The 14,565-nt window shown below is 37.9% G+C and overlaps 1 protein-coding gene across 1 annotated transcript in view; it reads left to right on the forward strand.

Moving 5' to 3' along the window:
• Positions 1-7,528, forward strand: part of LOC126235263 (uncharacterized) — a 606,153-nt gene extending 598,625 nt beyond the window's left edge. The window contains exons 7-8 of the mRNA XM_049943993.1: positions 1,760-1,950; positions 5,095-7,528. Of these exons, the coding sequence (XP_049799950.1) occupies positions 1,760-1,950; positions 5,095-5,203 (300 nt within the window). The 3' untranslated portion in view covers positions 5,204-7,528. The remainder of the gene's footprint in view (positions 1-1,759; positions 1,951-5,094) is intronic.
• The last annotated feature ends 7,037 nt before the right edge of the window (positions 7,529-14,565 follow it).

The raw sequence follows: 14,565 nt of genomic DNA on the forward strand, positions 1-14,565 counted from the left end.
TGATGTGCTCTACCTACTCTGAATACCCTATTGTGCTATATCTGGAAGGTGTTCACACGCTATTTTTACCCAGTCTTCCTTTTCTTTTAGAAGAAGCATCAACTGCTTCAACTGAAGGCCTGCCAGTCATGAGAAATGCTTCTCTCTGTTAATCAAACTAAGCATGTTGACTAAAAGCATGTAGAATAATCATCGTACCTAGAAGTTATTCTCTGATAATGACATTATTAAAGCCAACAGAAAGGCATTAAGTTTTAGCAAAACAACTGAAATATCATAGCTAATAGTTACTTTAGGATCTGTATTGGCACTGAACAGATAACTGTTCCATAGAGGGTGTACATTAGTGCTCATAGTGATGACTACCTTTCTTGCTCATCGTGTGTACCATGAGTTAAAACACGAATATGACACACTAGATGGTGATTAATGTTGGGCATGTGAAAGGCCTTCCAAGATGGCGTTAAGTATGCTCAACGTAAATAAAACTCCAATATAAGTGCATTGTCATATCATAAGGTTTTGCAGGCAGTGACAAAAATTCTGACAGAACCTCACACAGAAACTGTTACTCTAATATTACAATGAATTGGAATGCCAGTAGTTAAGGTTCATTGCTTGAGATTCCATTCCTATGTGGCATGAATTGCTACAGGTTTTCTACACTAGTCTTACACATCACGTTAAAAAATATTCCAGAGGGAATTTTATCACATAGTGGTGCATAGCTGCAGGCAGGGAACCTTTGTTCACTGCTCCCCTTAGGGTTGGAGTAGAAAGAGCAAAGCAATATTAACACTGGACTGTAGAAGACTAGAAATTACTTTTCTTTCTAAGGTAGTATGTTCGTCATAAGCTGCAGAAAGACTTCTTGGAATACTGCATGCAAAAACTGAAAATCAGAATGACTATACTGAAGTTTTGAACATCCCAGTTTCTGTATTTTGCCAGTGATACAAATAAGGGAAGTAATATTAATAGCCCAACAAGTCCTCCGTGGTAAAAAAAAATGTGAACGCGTTGAATGAGGAATACTTAAGAACTATCAGGTGGCTTTAGTGGGCAGCAAAGTATATGGTTTTGAATCCCATTCACAAATCTTTGAGAATGAGAGAAACAGTGTGCTAAATAACAAATGTGGTGTACACACAATATTGTCAACTTATGTAGTTTGTTGTGGTAGGCACGATTGGGCACTGACATTTTCAATGTACAGAACCCTGCATAGACCACTCCATAGTAATTTCCAGCTGGTAATGAGATTTATGAAATTATGCTTGGCTTTGTAGAAACTAAACATGATTTGAACAGCTATCTGAGAAAACCAGTATAAGGAGGTAAAGGGAAAAACCAACAAAGAACTAAAAGCCATGTCACCAGTTGCAATTTTCTAAAGTGATTTTTACTGTCTCTAAAACAAACTTCTTTTTTTAATACCCTGTGCTCACCAGTTCCCTCACAAATGGCAGTTAACAGTAATACTAATTTGCTTTATGCTGAATTCAGACTTGTGTATTGTTCCAGAATGTTTGTTTTTCCTGTTGTCATTTTCATGTCTTGTCAGTCATCAAATTATAATAGCTACCTCAGAACTCATCAACCATTTGCAATAATATCTTTTAAATTTTGTTAGTAAATTGCTGAAATTCACACAAACCTTTTCAATACATTATCAGTATTTTTAAAAATAAGATAAAGGACTAAAAAAGGGAGTATTGTTCTGGTAGCAGGTAATATATAAAAGAAAAACTATTCCCAGGACCTAAGTGGAGATGCAGTGCCCCTCCAGGAGCTGTCACCAGCCCCTGCTCCTGCCCCAGCTGCCATTTCCCAGTACCAGCCTCTTCTGGTGCGACTGGTGCAACAACAACAGCAGCAGCAGCAACAGCAGCAGCAACATCATCATATGCAGACACTGCTGCCCGAGAGGCACCACCAGTATCGATACAGGTGCGTACAGACAATGCCAGTAATAGTGTAGGAGTTTCAGGAATCAGTATGATCTAAGACAGAACCAGATAAATTTGAGAGGTCATTACAAAGTATGTTGGTGAGTAAATCACTAGTTAGGGTCACAACTCTGAAAGACGATGATCTCATAGTTGATTGATTGAGTTCAGGGAATCCAGCTTTAAGGTTATCACCAACCAGACAAATTTGTTGTTGGATGAGTGAGTTTACAACTTTTACAAGCTTTCCTTTCAATATGTTAAAACAGCATTGAATGTCAAGAGATAAATAATTTGTATGTTAAAAATGCAACAATAAAATGGAAGTATTTAAAGCTGTATCAACTAGCTATGGCACAATACTAACAGTTCATTACAGATCATCAGGATAATCATAAAGTATTTAAATGACTGTTGAGGTTATAAATGATGTATGTACAGCAAGATGATTAAATAACAACAACATTGGTGTTTACTCCATTTATATGTATCTGTTTTTGTGACACTGAACTCTGAATGGAACCAGTTTTTGTATATCTTCATTGCAAGAATCTGCTGTGTGTTATGATGCCTACTGAATGAAAATTTCATTCATTCATTTCATTGTCATATCGTGGAAGTAGTACGCATCTACAAGAAAGAGACAAGTGTCAAAAATTTTAAAAAAAGTAAAATAATGACCACATTCATTTAAAACTTCCTGACAGATTAAAACTGTGTGCCGGACTGACCCTCAAACTTGGGAACTTTGCCTTTCGTGGGCCGCTGCCCAAGCATGACTCATGACCTATCCTCACAGCTTTGCTTCCACCAGTACTTCATCTCCTGTCGTGCAAAGTTCATTTTCGTTCATCTATACGGGAGGACCAATAGTGAATGACAAATGAAAATTAATATAAAGCTGTCACTGAGACATGCGGTAATGTGAAGACTAGAGTGCTTGAAATGAGACGTGACACTTTCTACATCCACAACGTGTTATGAGAGGTAAAGTCATATTTAATACAATAAAAAAAAATCATTACTAGGGATTAAATCATGAACCACTGCATTAAAATTATTAATGGAAAATCTCATATAAAGATGTGAAACAAATACTAACAAAGAGATAGAGGGGCTGGCCAGTACTTACCTCAGCTCAGTACAGCCGATAGATACACAAAATGAATGTGGTCATTATTTTACTGTTTTGTGTATCTATCAGCTGTACTGAGCTGAGGTAAGTACTGGCCAGCCCCTCTATCTCTTTGTTAGTATTTGAACGACTGCATTACTGCTGTTCAGACATAACCAATTTAACACTACAAAAATTATACTGGCAATAAAATAGAAATAATTCTTCAAGCTTTCCTGGCTGTTTGTTGGCATCTTAAGGTGTCTGGTGTTCTGCCAGATAGCAGTGTCTTTCATGCACAATATCTCAACAATGTGACTCTTTGCATTCATCAGGTGCTACCTGAGACTGCTGGTCAAGTGGAGTTTAGACCTACCCAAGCATGACTCATGACCTACTGTATTTCCCTTCCACCATTGATTCCAGGCTCTGTCTGCAGTCTATTCCACTAGAAACATCCTGAGACATTCTGTCTTTGGTTTGGTGTGCCTGGCTGAGAGCTGGCATCATCTACTTTTAAATGCACTTCAAATGTACCTGTCTGCCACTCACCACCACCTCCTCTGTGTGCTGCTTCCTTATTCATACTAAATGGCTGATGTTTATGTTGTATTGGTAGCTTAATATTTACTTGATGACACTAGCATTTTTTCAGAGAAGATAGTTTCCTACATATGTTAATACTGTGTCCTGTTTATGGTATATTACTATATCACTACATCACACAGATTTGCAACAAACATTTATACTTGCCACATAATGAATGGAACTTTATAATCTTTGAATCTAAATATTCATATAATTTGTAGAAAGAGTGGCTAACGAACTGTGTTTTTGATTTTATTTTGAATTGGTAGGGATTCCCAATTTTTTATATCTATTAGATGGGAGCTTATTGAATATCTTCCCACCATAATAGATAACTCCATCCTGAACCTTACACAGGGAGGCAAAGCCCACATGAAAATTGTTTTTTGGCCTGTGCTCTGATTTTTAGACCACAGTTAACATGAAATTGGTCATAACCAAAACCACTAACTAAATGTAATGGGAAATTGATAGAAGAATTCAAAAGTCTGGAACAATGCTTCTGCAAAGTGTGTGATTATCAAAATATTCCTATTGCCCACTTCTACTGAATGAACAGTTTATTTACTTCAGGTGCACAGCCCCAGAAGATATTTTTTTTAATATACCAAGGATTCAAAATATGCAAAATAATCCAATACTATTATCTAGGTCAACAATAGGAGAGAAGTTTCTACAGACTATACATGCTGAACTGAGCTTCTTGATTAGTCTATTCTTGTGCTGACTCAATTTTAACTTGTTATTTAGCTGAACCCCAAGGAATTTACACATAGTATTTCATGTAAAAGAAAAGAGTGCTATGAGCAGGCTGGTTCCTCTAGTTTGCTGCATTTCATGTAGTTATCAGGATGGTCACTGATTCTGATGAGATGCATAAAAGTCATAACCTTTTTATGTTAAATCTTCTTTCTTCATCCATTCCATGTGCACCTTTTATAGCAAAGCTTAGCACCCCCTCAGAACATCAGCTACAGAATTATTGCTAAACTAGTGCACAACACATACTGATATTCATTTATCAATTAACATTAAACTGTTTTAATATATATAAATCCATGTTAGCCACACTGTATTTTGCAATGTTCTCTTTAGCAGAACACAGTTGTATTGATTTTCAGTTTTACTCAAATGTGTTTCAGAGCTGTGTACCACTGCCAGCAAATTTAATTTATTTGAATCTAGTTCTGGTTGTTAGTGTAATGCTCTGCCTTGGGTGAAGCAGATTATTTTCTTTACACTATGTTATTGGCAACATTTCATAAAATTGTTGTTTACTCATCAACTTGTGTTCAGTCAAGTAATTAACCTTTTTGTTTTTGTGACAATTTTCATGACTATAGATATTTTCCCTTTTTTCTCTTCTTTCATAGAGACAACTATTCATCTATAGATACAAAATATAGTGTTATATTCCCTAAAAAATAATCTTATTCATTGCAGGCATAGCAACATGACTGCTGATCCACCTCTTGATACGTCACGTAGTGGAACCCCCTGGTGGCGCAGACGATCTGACTTCAAACAGACAGTAATTGAATCAAGGCATTGATGTATCATCAAGATTGCTCCAGTTTGTGTTCCCAAAGTCAGAAATAATAACAATTATTGCTATTATTATGTTCTTTTTTTAAAATTTTGTCTGTCATATGATCTTTTATGTTAAAACAGTGATGAATTTTTGCAAAGCCCCACAAATGTTTGCCAGTTTAGCCAGCTGTAGGCATGAAATGTGCTTGTGAAACAGTTCATTCTGTGCTTGTTAGAAAGTGGTATTAGAAAGGAAAACTGTTCCCATTAATTTTTTGTTAGAAAGAGAATGTCTGAAATTGTCCAGATATTTGGGAGTAGTCCATATGTTTGAGAGTGTTACAGTTGTTTGTGAGTGGTCCAGTGTTTGCAGTATCAATGTTGTCTTTTCCCTTTTGTTACACAACAAATAATTCTTGAGTCTGCTGTCAAAGTAATCTTTCTAAGATTTTAGGGCCTTATGTAGACAGAACACCAACAGTCAAAATTACTTGATAGTCACCAAATTATAGTTTCATTTGGCAAAATGTGTACTAGTTCATATAATAGTGACTCATTTAAGCTGTGATAGGAAGCTTATAACTTTAATAACTGTAAGATCACATAACACAAAGATGCACAAACCATCATCTGATTTTTTAAATTTTGTGCTATCTGAATGTGTTGTGGTTTATTAATTTCCCCTTTCTAAGAATATAAATACTGAGAAAGGTTATTCCATCCATCCTTCAAGAATTTTATAGAATTGTTTCAGGACTTCATTGCACATCAAAAATGGAAAACATTATTTCATTTTAAAGACCTGGACTCAAATTTCTCCATAGAGGGACAAGAAAATAATTTGCCTTGGTTAAGGATTGGAACTATTCAGATAACTGCTAAGAACTGTTGTTTCCTGTATCAGTTTTAAATAATTCGCAGCAGAATGTGCTGTTAATTATTAGTCATTGTGACAGATTTTGGTATCAGATTTTTAACTTACAGACCACAAATTTGTTGTAATCATATTTATGTATATGTTATTATAGTTAAATATTTGTCACATGCTGAATATTACTGTTCATTTAGAGATATTTAATGCATTCCCTGCCATGTGTACTCTCCAAATTCAATTAATTTCTGTACTGTGATATATTCAGCATAATTTCATAGTTAATGTAATGTAATAAAATGTAAATATAACTGCATTGTGACTTCTCAGAATGAGGGACACTCAGCTTTTATGGGACTACATTATTTGTTATGAAATGATCTGCAAAGTATTTATATGTAACATAAATATATAAAATGAGTTGAAATGTTCCCTAAAGCCGAAGTCCCTTGAGTGAATATTTATACTTTATTTTTTTCTTATCCATAGTCATAAAATGAGAATGTTCTGTGCTAATCTGTACTTGCTATGATGGTGACCTGAGTGATAATTCATTCTAATAGACATTTAGCAGCAAGACAGAACTTACTACCATCCATCATCAGACGTAATGGAGAACAGTTTTTACCTACAAATGTGAAGTGAATTTCTGGTGTTAGTGAAGGTGCATTGTAGCAGAAATAAAGGATAATACAAATTTATGAGACAAAGAAAATACCGAGAAATGGATCTAAGCAATAGTTCCAAAAGTAATGAACCTATTGTACTTCTAATTTGAGGTCTTTGTTAATTTGAATGTTCTGACGGAAAAGAATTGCATGGCTCTGCATATTAAGGAACCTCACTTATTTAGGCAAGAAAGTCACTGCTAGAGTATAATCACCATTAAACAGCATTTGAATGACCAATTACTGTTATTGAGGTTTTTGACATTAGTCGAACTTTTTCTTGTACTGAAGAGCCTACATTTTCATACTTACTATGTTAATGCAATAAAAAATAATGACACTAAAACTACTAGATGTGTGACAATAATGCTGTCCCTAGAGTTAGGAAGTAATGATTTCTGTTACAGCAAGACAAGAATCAGAGTGTTTCAATTTGCAAGAAGGCTTGCAGTGTGGTATAAGGATGTATTAGTCAGACCAGTTGTACTGATCACGAAGACAGTTTTCACCAAACATATGACAAAACCAAGTCAGTAAACATTTGTATACATATTTATACTGAAGGTTTGCCTGAAGCCTTCACAAATATATTTATAAAATTTGTGTTATGCTTAAAGACAATACAGATGATACGATTTATTAAAGAGTAAATTACAAACTGTAGATAACAGATAAACCAAAAAAAGATTGCCTTGTTCCTGTTATATCTTTGTATTTATGTGTAAATGTCAGTCTGATATTGATACAAATGTTTGTTATACCCAGAGAGTGATGACAATCTTTTTTAAATAAATTTGCTTATTAACCACTTTATTTTGTAAGGTTTATGCTTTACTGTTATCCTAATTATAAATGAGTTGGTAATATATGGTAAAACATAACAGTTTCTTGAAGATTTATACACTTTGACTAGATCACCAGTAACATACAACTTCACAAGATGACAAGTGAAAGTGAACTCAGGGAAAGATATCACTTCACACATCTCTTGTCGGTGCCATTAGGCAATCAGGCACTCTCATGTTTGCCAAAGTAGCTTCCATCTCCTAAAAAGCTGTAGAGGCTGTATCTTGGAACACTGGAAAACTGTATATTGTCTTTCTTCTGCTCTCCCCAAGGACTGTGAGGGAGGCAACCAACTCATGTTCGTAGCAGGCCACTGGAACAGGGATATGGCTGGGAATCTTTCTTGAAGAAATCATGAATGGAAGATGGGGGTGACAAATTGTGAGCACTTGAACATAAGTAAGCATGTGGGCACTAAGTGATTCTCAATCAACTGATGAATATTGTCCTTCCACATTCTGGTTCCACAATAGCCTGGAATGCCAGGGATGTCTGGGAACTTTCATTCGATGTGTGTGCTCATGCACATCATTGGAAGTGTAGCAGGATGCAGGTCAGAAGTGATTGTGTCTCACAGTGCACATGTTGCCAGCTGCAGAGCGGGCAGGGATGTGGCCCCTGGTGGTCATCGCTGTTGTGCATCTACATCTACATCTACATCTATACTCCGCGAGCCACCTTACGGTGTGTGGCGGAGGGTACTTATTGTACCACTATCTGATCCCCCCTTCCCTGTTCCATTCACGAATTGTGCGTGGGAAGAACGACTGCTTGTAAGTCTCCGTATTTGCTCTAATTTCTCGGATCTTTTCGTTGTGATCATTACGCGAGATATATGTGGGCGGTAGTAATATGTTGCCCATCTCTTCCCGGAATGTGCTCTCTCGTAATTTCGATAATAAACCTCTCCGTATTGCGTAACGCCAGTGCCAGTGAGCTGGGTAACCATTCATTTGTTGAATTGTCAATGAAAGTAGGTTTAAGTCACACAAGTGAAACAGTGTCATTCATGCCAGCCTTTCAGATGATGATAGTGTTTGTTGCTCTTGATATCACTTTGTAAGGGCCAGAATATGGAGAAAGTAGAGGTGGGCATGCTGCCAGATGCAAGTTCATGTGTTCTGCTCTTTGAAAATAAACTGAGGGTGTCACCTGTGGTGTTGCAGATTTTGTGGGCATAGTTTCCAGATGTGTGGCTCTAGTTTTTGGAGAAAACCAATGTGGCCATTGGGTGGCTGGGCTGTTGGTAGAGTATGAGCAATCAGATTGACAGGTACTTACAGATGTTCACTAATCACTAGCTGCACTGAAGAACAGAACAGATCTTCTCTAAAAGCCATCTGGAGACAAGGCAGAGCCCACAGCAATGTATCAATCAAAGATTCTTTGTGGCAAATGAGAATAGATTTCAGTGAGTGATGCATGTGCTCAACCCTGTTGCTACTAGGTGGGTGATAACTCACAGTATGAATATGGTGGCTTCCCCAAAGATTAAGCAAGTCATCAAATAGTAATCCCTCAAACTGATGGTCTCAATCCATGGTAAAGGTAACAGGGATCCCACAACGAAAAAGCCAAACATTCACATCTATATATGGTAACAGGCTGACAAGGTCCAGGTGGGTATGCGTAAAATATGCTTTCGGCAGAGGAAAATCCAGAATGGTTGCATGTACATGTGGTGAAACTTTGTTTTTCTGGCATTAAACACAGCAGTAAGCCCACATGTGGCTGTCTAACTTGACAACCGACCAGATCACTTTGCTTGCAACAAGTTTGACCATTGCTTTGGTGCCAGGTTGTGACATGTTGCGAATGGCTTTTAAGATCTCTTGGTAGTGTTTTTGTGGGATTAGAGGCTGTAAATGATAACTGCTACAGCCTCACCCCATTTCATTTGCAAGTCTGTCAACTGGTACGCACATCAGGCGAAGTGAGATAGGTGCCCCGTCTTGGAGGTACTGTTGTATGAAGGTGCACATCAGCTGGCCATCTACTATCTACACCCAGTCAATGGTTGTTATGCTGGCTATGTTCCTCAAAAGACAATCACCTATGGTATTGTCTTTGCCTTTGATGTGTCAAACACTCATTGTAAATTGTGCCACATATTCTGAATGTTGGTTTTAATGTGGTTAAATAAGTTCAGTTGGCCACTGTAGAATAGATGTGGTCAATGGTCTATAAAAACTGCAAAAGTGTTGGCCCTCCAGTGTTGAAAGTATTTAACATCCAGGTACATGACAAGAAGTTTTCTGTCTTAGCACCCATATAGTTTGCACCTCTGTAAGATACCTGGAGAAAAATGCCAGGGTAGCCAATATGTATGAATCTGTTGCTGTAAGGCAGTGCCCATTGCTACTTGGTTGGCATCTTCAATAAGCTCAATCATTCACCAGCCTCTGGATGTGTTAGCAGTGTTGGCTAAGATAGTGCTGTCTTCAAACACTTTAGAGGCTCCTGCAGACCACTCAGTTTTTCTTTTGCCAGATGTGTTTTTTCCAGTGAGAAAAGTACTACTCATTCACCTTGTGAAAGGGCATAATGACCACACTGTTTGGCCCCCAATAATTTTAAATCTATCCATCCATCTCTTTGATTGGCATCTTTCACAATGGCCAAAGGTGCCAAGGGAACACTATGCTAAAAATCTTGCACTGGCTAAACATTCTTCCACTGTCTTGAAAACTTGTTGCATTTCTGGCAACCAAATGATGCTGTCTCTACCTTTGGCACTGGTGCCTATGAATGCTGCTGTGAGCAGTTATCGTAGCTCCACTGTTCCTGGTAGGTGTTGGCAGCAAAAGTTCACAATTCTTAAGAATCTCAATAACTCATGGTACGTAACAGGAAATGTTATTAGGCATGTAACCTGGACCATTTCCATTAATGGAGAAATTCCTGATGTTGCCGTAAAAAAGGTACATATTTTTGTCCTTGCACACTCTAACTGTTGTTGTTATGCCATAGGCACAGAGTCATTGAAAAACCTCTCTCAGATGTTCTGTATGCTTGCTTTCTGTTTTAGAAAAAATTGGTAAATCATCAGTGTAACCGAAATAGGAATTTAACCCACATAAAACTTTGTCAATAAATCGTTGCCATATGTGGGCTGTGATTTTAAATCTGAAAGGCATAATTATGACAGTCGCATGTATGTCCTCTGCTGATGTTGGAATCTGCATATAAGTTCTTGCACAGTCCCTTGAAGTTCTGCTAAGAAACTGTTACATTCTTGAAGTTTGGCACTATGAAGTTATCTGATATTATCCTTGCATTTAGTTTCCAAAGGTCACCACTTGGTCACCATGTTTTATCTTTCTTGGGACTCTAAAACACAATGGGGCTGCCCTTCATGCAGTATTGTATCTCCCATTTCATCTTCATCTACATTCTCTTCCATTTCCAGAATATTGTCCTCAAGTATGTCACCCTTGTATAGACCCTCTATATACTCCTTCCACCTTTCTGCTCTCGCTTCTTTGCTTGGAACTGGGTTTCCATCTGAGCTCTTGATATTCATACAAGTGGTTCTCTTTTCTCCAAAGGTCTCTTCAATTTTCCTGTAGGCAATATCTATCTTACCCCTAGTGAGATAAGCCTCTACATCCTTACATTTGTCCTCTAGCCATCCCTGCTTAGCCATTTTTGCACTTCCTGTCGATCTCATTTTTGAGACGTTTGTATTCCTTTTTTCCTGCTTCATTTACTGCATTTTTATATTTTCTCCTTTCAATATTTCTTCTGTTACCCAAGGGTTTCTACTAGCCCTCGTCTTTTTACCTATTTGATCCTCTGCTGCCTTCACTATTTCATCCCTCAAAGCTACCCATTCTTCTTCTACTGTATTTCTTTCCCTCATTCCTGTCAATTGTTCCCTTATGCTCTCCCTGAAACTCTCTACAACCTCTGGTTCTTTCAGTTTATTCAGGTTCCATCTCCTTAAATTCCCACCTTTTTGCAGTTTCTTCAGTTTTAATCTACAGTTCATAACCAATAGATTGTGGTCAGAATCCACATCTGTCTTACAATTTAAAACCTGTTTCCTAAATCTGTCTTACCATTATATAATCTATCTGATATCTTTTAGTTTCTCCAGGGTCCTTCCATGTATACAACCTTCTTTTATGATTCTTAAACCAAGTGTTAGCTATGATTAAGTTATGCTCTGCGCAAAATTCTACCACGCGGCTTCCTCTTTCATTTCTTAGCCCCAATCCATATTCACCTACTACATTTCCTTCTCTCCCTGTTCCTACTCTTGAATTCCAGTTACCCATGACTATTAAATTTTTGTCTCCCTTCACTACCTGAATAGTTTCTTTTATCTCATCATACATTTCATCAATTTCTTCGTCATCTGCAGAGCTAGTTGGCATATAAACTTGTATTACTGTAGTAGGCGTGGGCTTCATGTCTATCTTGGCCACAATAATGTGTTCACTAAGCTGTTTGTAGTAGCTTATCCCCACTCCTATTTTTTTATTCATTATTAAACCTACTCCTGCATTACCTTATTTGATTTTGTATTTATAACCTCGTATTCACCTGACCAAAAGTCTTGTTCCTCCTGCCAACGAACTTCACTAATTCCCACTATATCTAACTTTAACCTAACCATTTCCCTTTTAAAATTTTCTAACCTACCTGCGCGATTAAGGGATCTGACATTCCACGCTCCGATCTGTAGAACGCCAGTTTTCTTTCTGCTGATAACGACGTCCTCTTGAGTAGTCCCCGCCCGGAGATCCGAATGGGGGACTATTTTACCTCCGGAATATTTTACCCAAGAGGACACGATCATCATTTAATCATACAGTAAAGCTGCATGCCCTCGGGTAAAATTACGGCTGTAGTTTCCCCTTGCTTTCAGCTGTTCGCAGTACCAGAACAGCAAGGCCATTTTGGTTAGTGTTACAAGGCCAGATCAGTCAATCGTCCAGACTGTTGCCCCTGCAACTACTGAAAAGACTGTTGCCCCTCTTCAGGAACCACAAGTTTGTCCGGCCTCTCAACAGATACCCCTCCGTTGTGGTTGTACCTACGGTACGGCTATCTGTATCGTTGAGGCACGGAAGCCTTCCCACCAACGGCAAGGTCCATGGTTCATGGGGGAGGAAGAGCTTCCATACCATACGACATTCCCATCAAAGCCCCTTACCTCACTCTTGATGAACAAGAACAGTGATTCCCACAGATGATGAAGAGTTTATAACTTTGTCACTAATCATTGCTGGTACAACATCAAAACAGTTAATAAAATGATTTACATGAATTAAAGAAAAATGCTTCAACATTTAGATGTGAAAATATAAATATTTAAGTATGGAATAACTCATGTTTAGGAATGTGTATGCATCAAAATTATGAAAAGATTGATACCTACTGATATAGTAAATTTATGATTATATTATTGGCTTGGTTGCATTACAATTTTCCAGTCTCAGAAACAACATAAGCATTTGAAAAATGGCGAGGTTGCATTTTTCTTCTTAGTATGGACTATAAGTATTAACAGTAACTCTGGTTATGAAATATGTGTTGCTATAGGATACTAAAGAAGTTTATTAAATCATTTTAGGCATCCACATCTGGAATACCCCATTTATATGTAGAAGTGGCACATTGAAAATCATGGTAAATTGTGGAAAAAACTTAATGGCTTGGTAAAATTAGTGAAGTATGTCAGTTTGTGCATAAAATCTGGATCTAAAAATGTATAACTGTAAGGGTTGGGGGTCTAACATACAAGGGCGGACCCAAAAATAACCGGAATTTCGTTCTAGAAAGCATATACTTCATTGTTTTCAAATACAACCTTAATCTCCTTCAAAGTACTCTTCATTAGCATTAATGCACTTGTCCAAATGTTCATTCCAGTGTTCGAAGCACCTTTTAAATTCGTCCTCTTTGGTACCTGCTAGCACTTTCATGACATTGAGTTTTACGTCTTTCACATACGCAAAACGCTTCCCTCCCAAGTCTCTTTTCATCCTTGTGAATAGGAAGAAGTTCAAGGGTGCTAAAGCCAGAAAATAGGGCACGTGGGTCAAGGTAGTCATCTTCATTGAGGCCAAAAACTGGTGAATGCCAAGAGCCGTATGCTCGGGAGCGTTGTCGTGATGTAGGAACCACACGCCAGAACCTCACAAAGCCAGACATTTTCATGACAAACTTCTGCGAAGCCATTTCATAACCTCCAAATAGAATTGTTGGTTTACTGTCTGGTTTTCAGGGACAAATTCAGAGAGTACGATCCCTTTGATGTCAAAAAAACAGATCAACATCAATTTCACTTTCGATTTCACTTGTCGAGCTGTTTTTGGTCGAGGTGAGCCAGGTGACTTCCATTGTGATGACTGTTGTTTACTTTCTGGACATCTTTGAATGTGTCCTTCATTTCAAGACAGGCTTGAATGCGACGATCCCTTTGATCTCCGGTAAGAAGCTTCGGCACGAGTTTTGCTGCCACTCTTCGCATCCCCAAATCGATGGTCAAGATGCACTGAATTGAGCTCCAGGACAACCTGGACAAGTTATCGAGTTGGTTGATTGTCCTGCGTCAATCTTCACTGATGAGATCATGGATTTTGTCGATGTCTTTGCTTCAAGCAGTTGAAGGTTGACCGGAACGTGGCTGATCTTCAACCACCATTTCTCCCTTTTTAAACTGAGAAAACCATTCGTACACTTGCATTTTACTAAGAGCAACAGTTTCTGCTGCATTCTTGCCGAACAAGAAACAAAACTTCACTGCCACACATTGTTCGTAAGAACTAGCCATTTCCTTGTGTCACGTCTGCACTGTATGCACACTCAAAGAACTGCCAAAGAAACCACACTTCTCACTGTTAGGTGACACCGCGTGGCAGAATGACTCAGCAGAGCTCCTACTACAACCCTCTGGTGGCACAACCTACTACTACAAGTACACGATGTGCAGCATTACGATTGTGATTACTTTTGGGTCCCCCTCGTATACAGTGATTAAATTTGCAA

The sequence above is a fragment of the Schistocerca nitens genome, chromosome 2, assembly GCF_023898315.1.
Source record: "Schistocerca nitens isolate TAMUIC-IGC-003100 chromosome 2, iqSchNite1.1, whole genome shotgun sequence".
In the NCBI taxonomy this organism is placed as follows: domain Eukaryota; kingdom Metazoa; phylum Arthropoda; class Insecta; order Orthoptera; family Acrididae; genus Schistocerca; species Schistocerca nitens.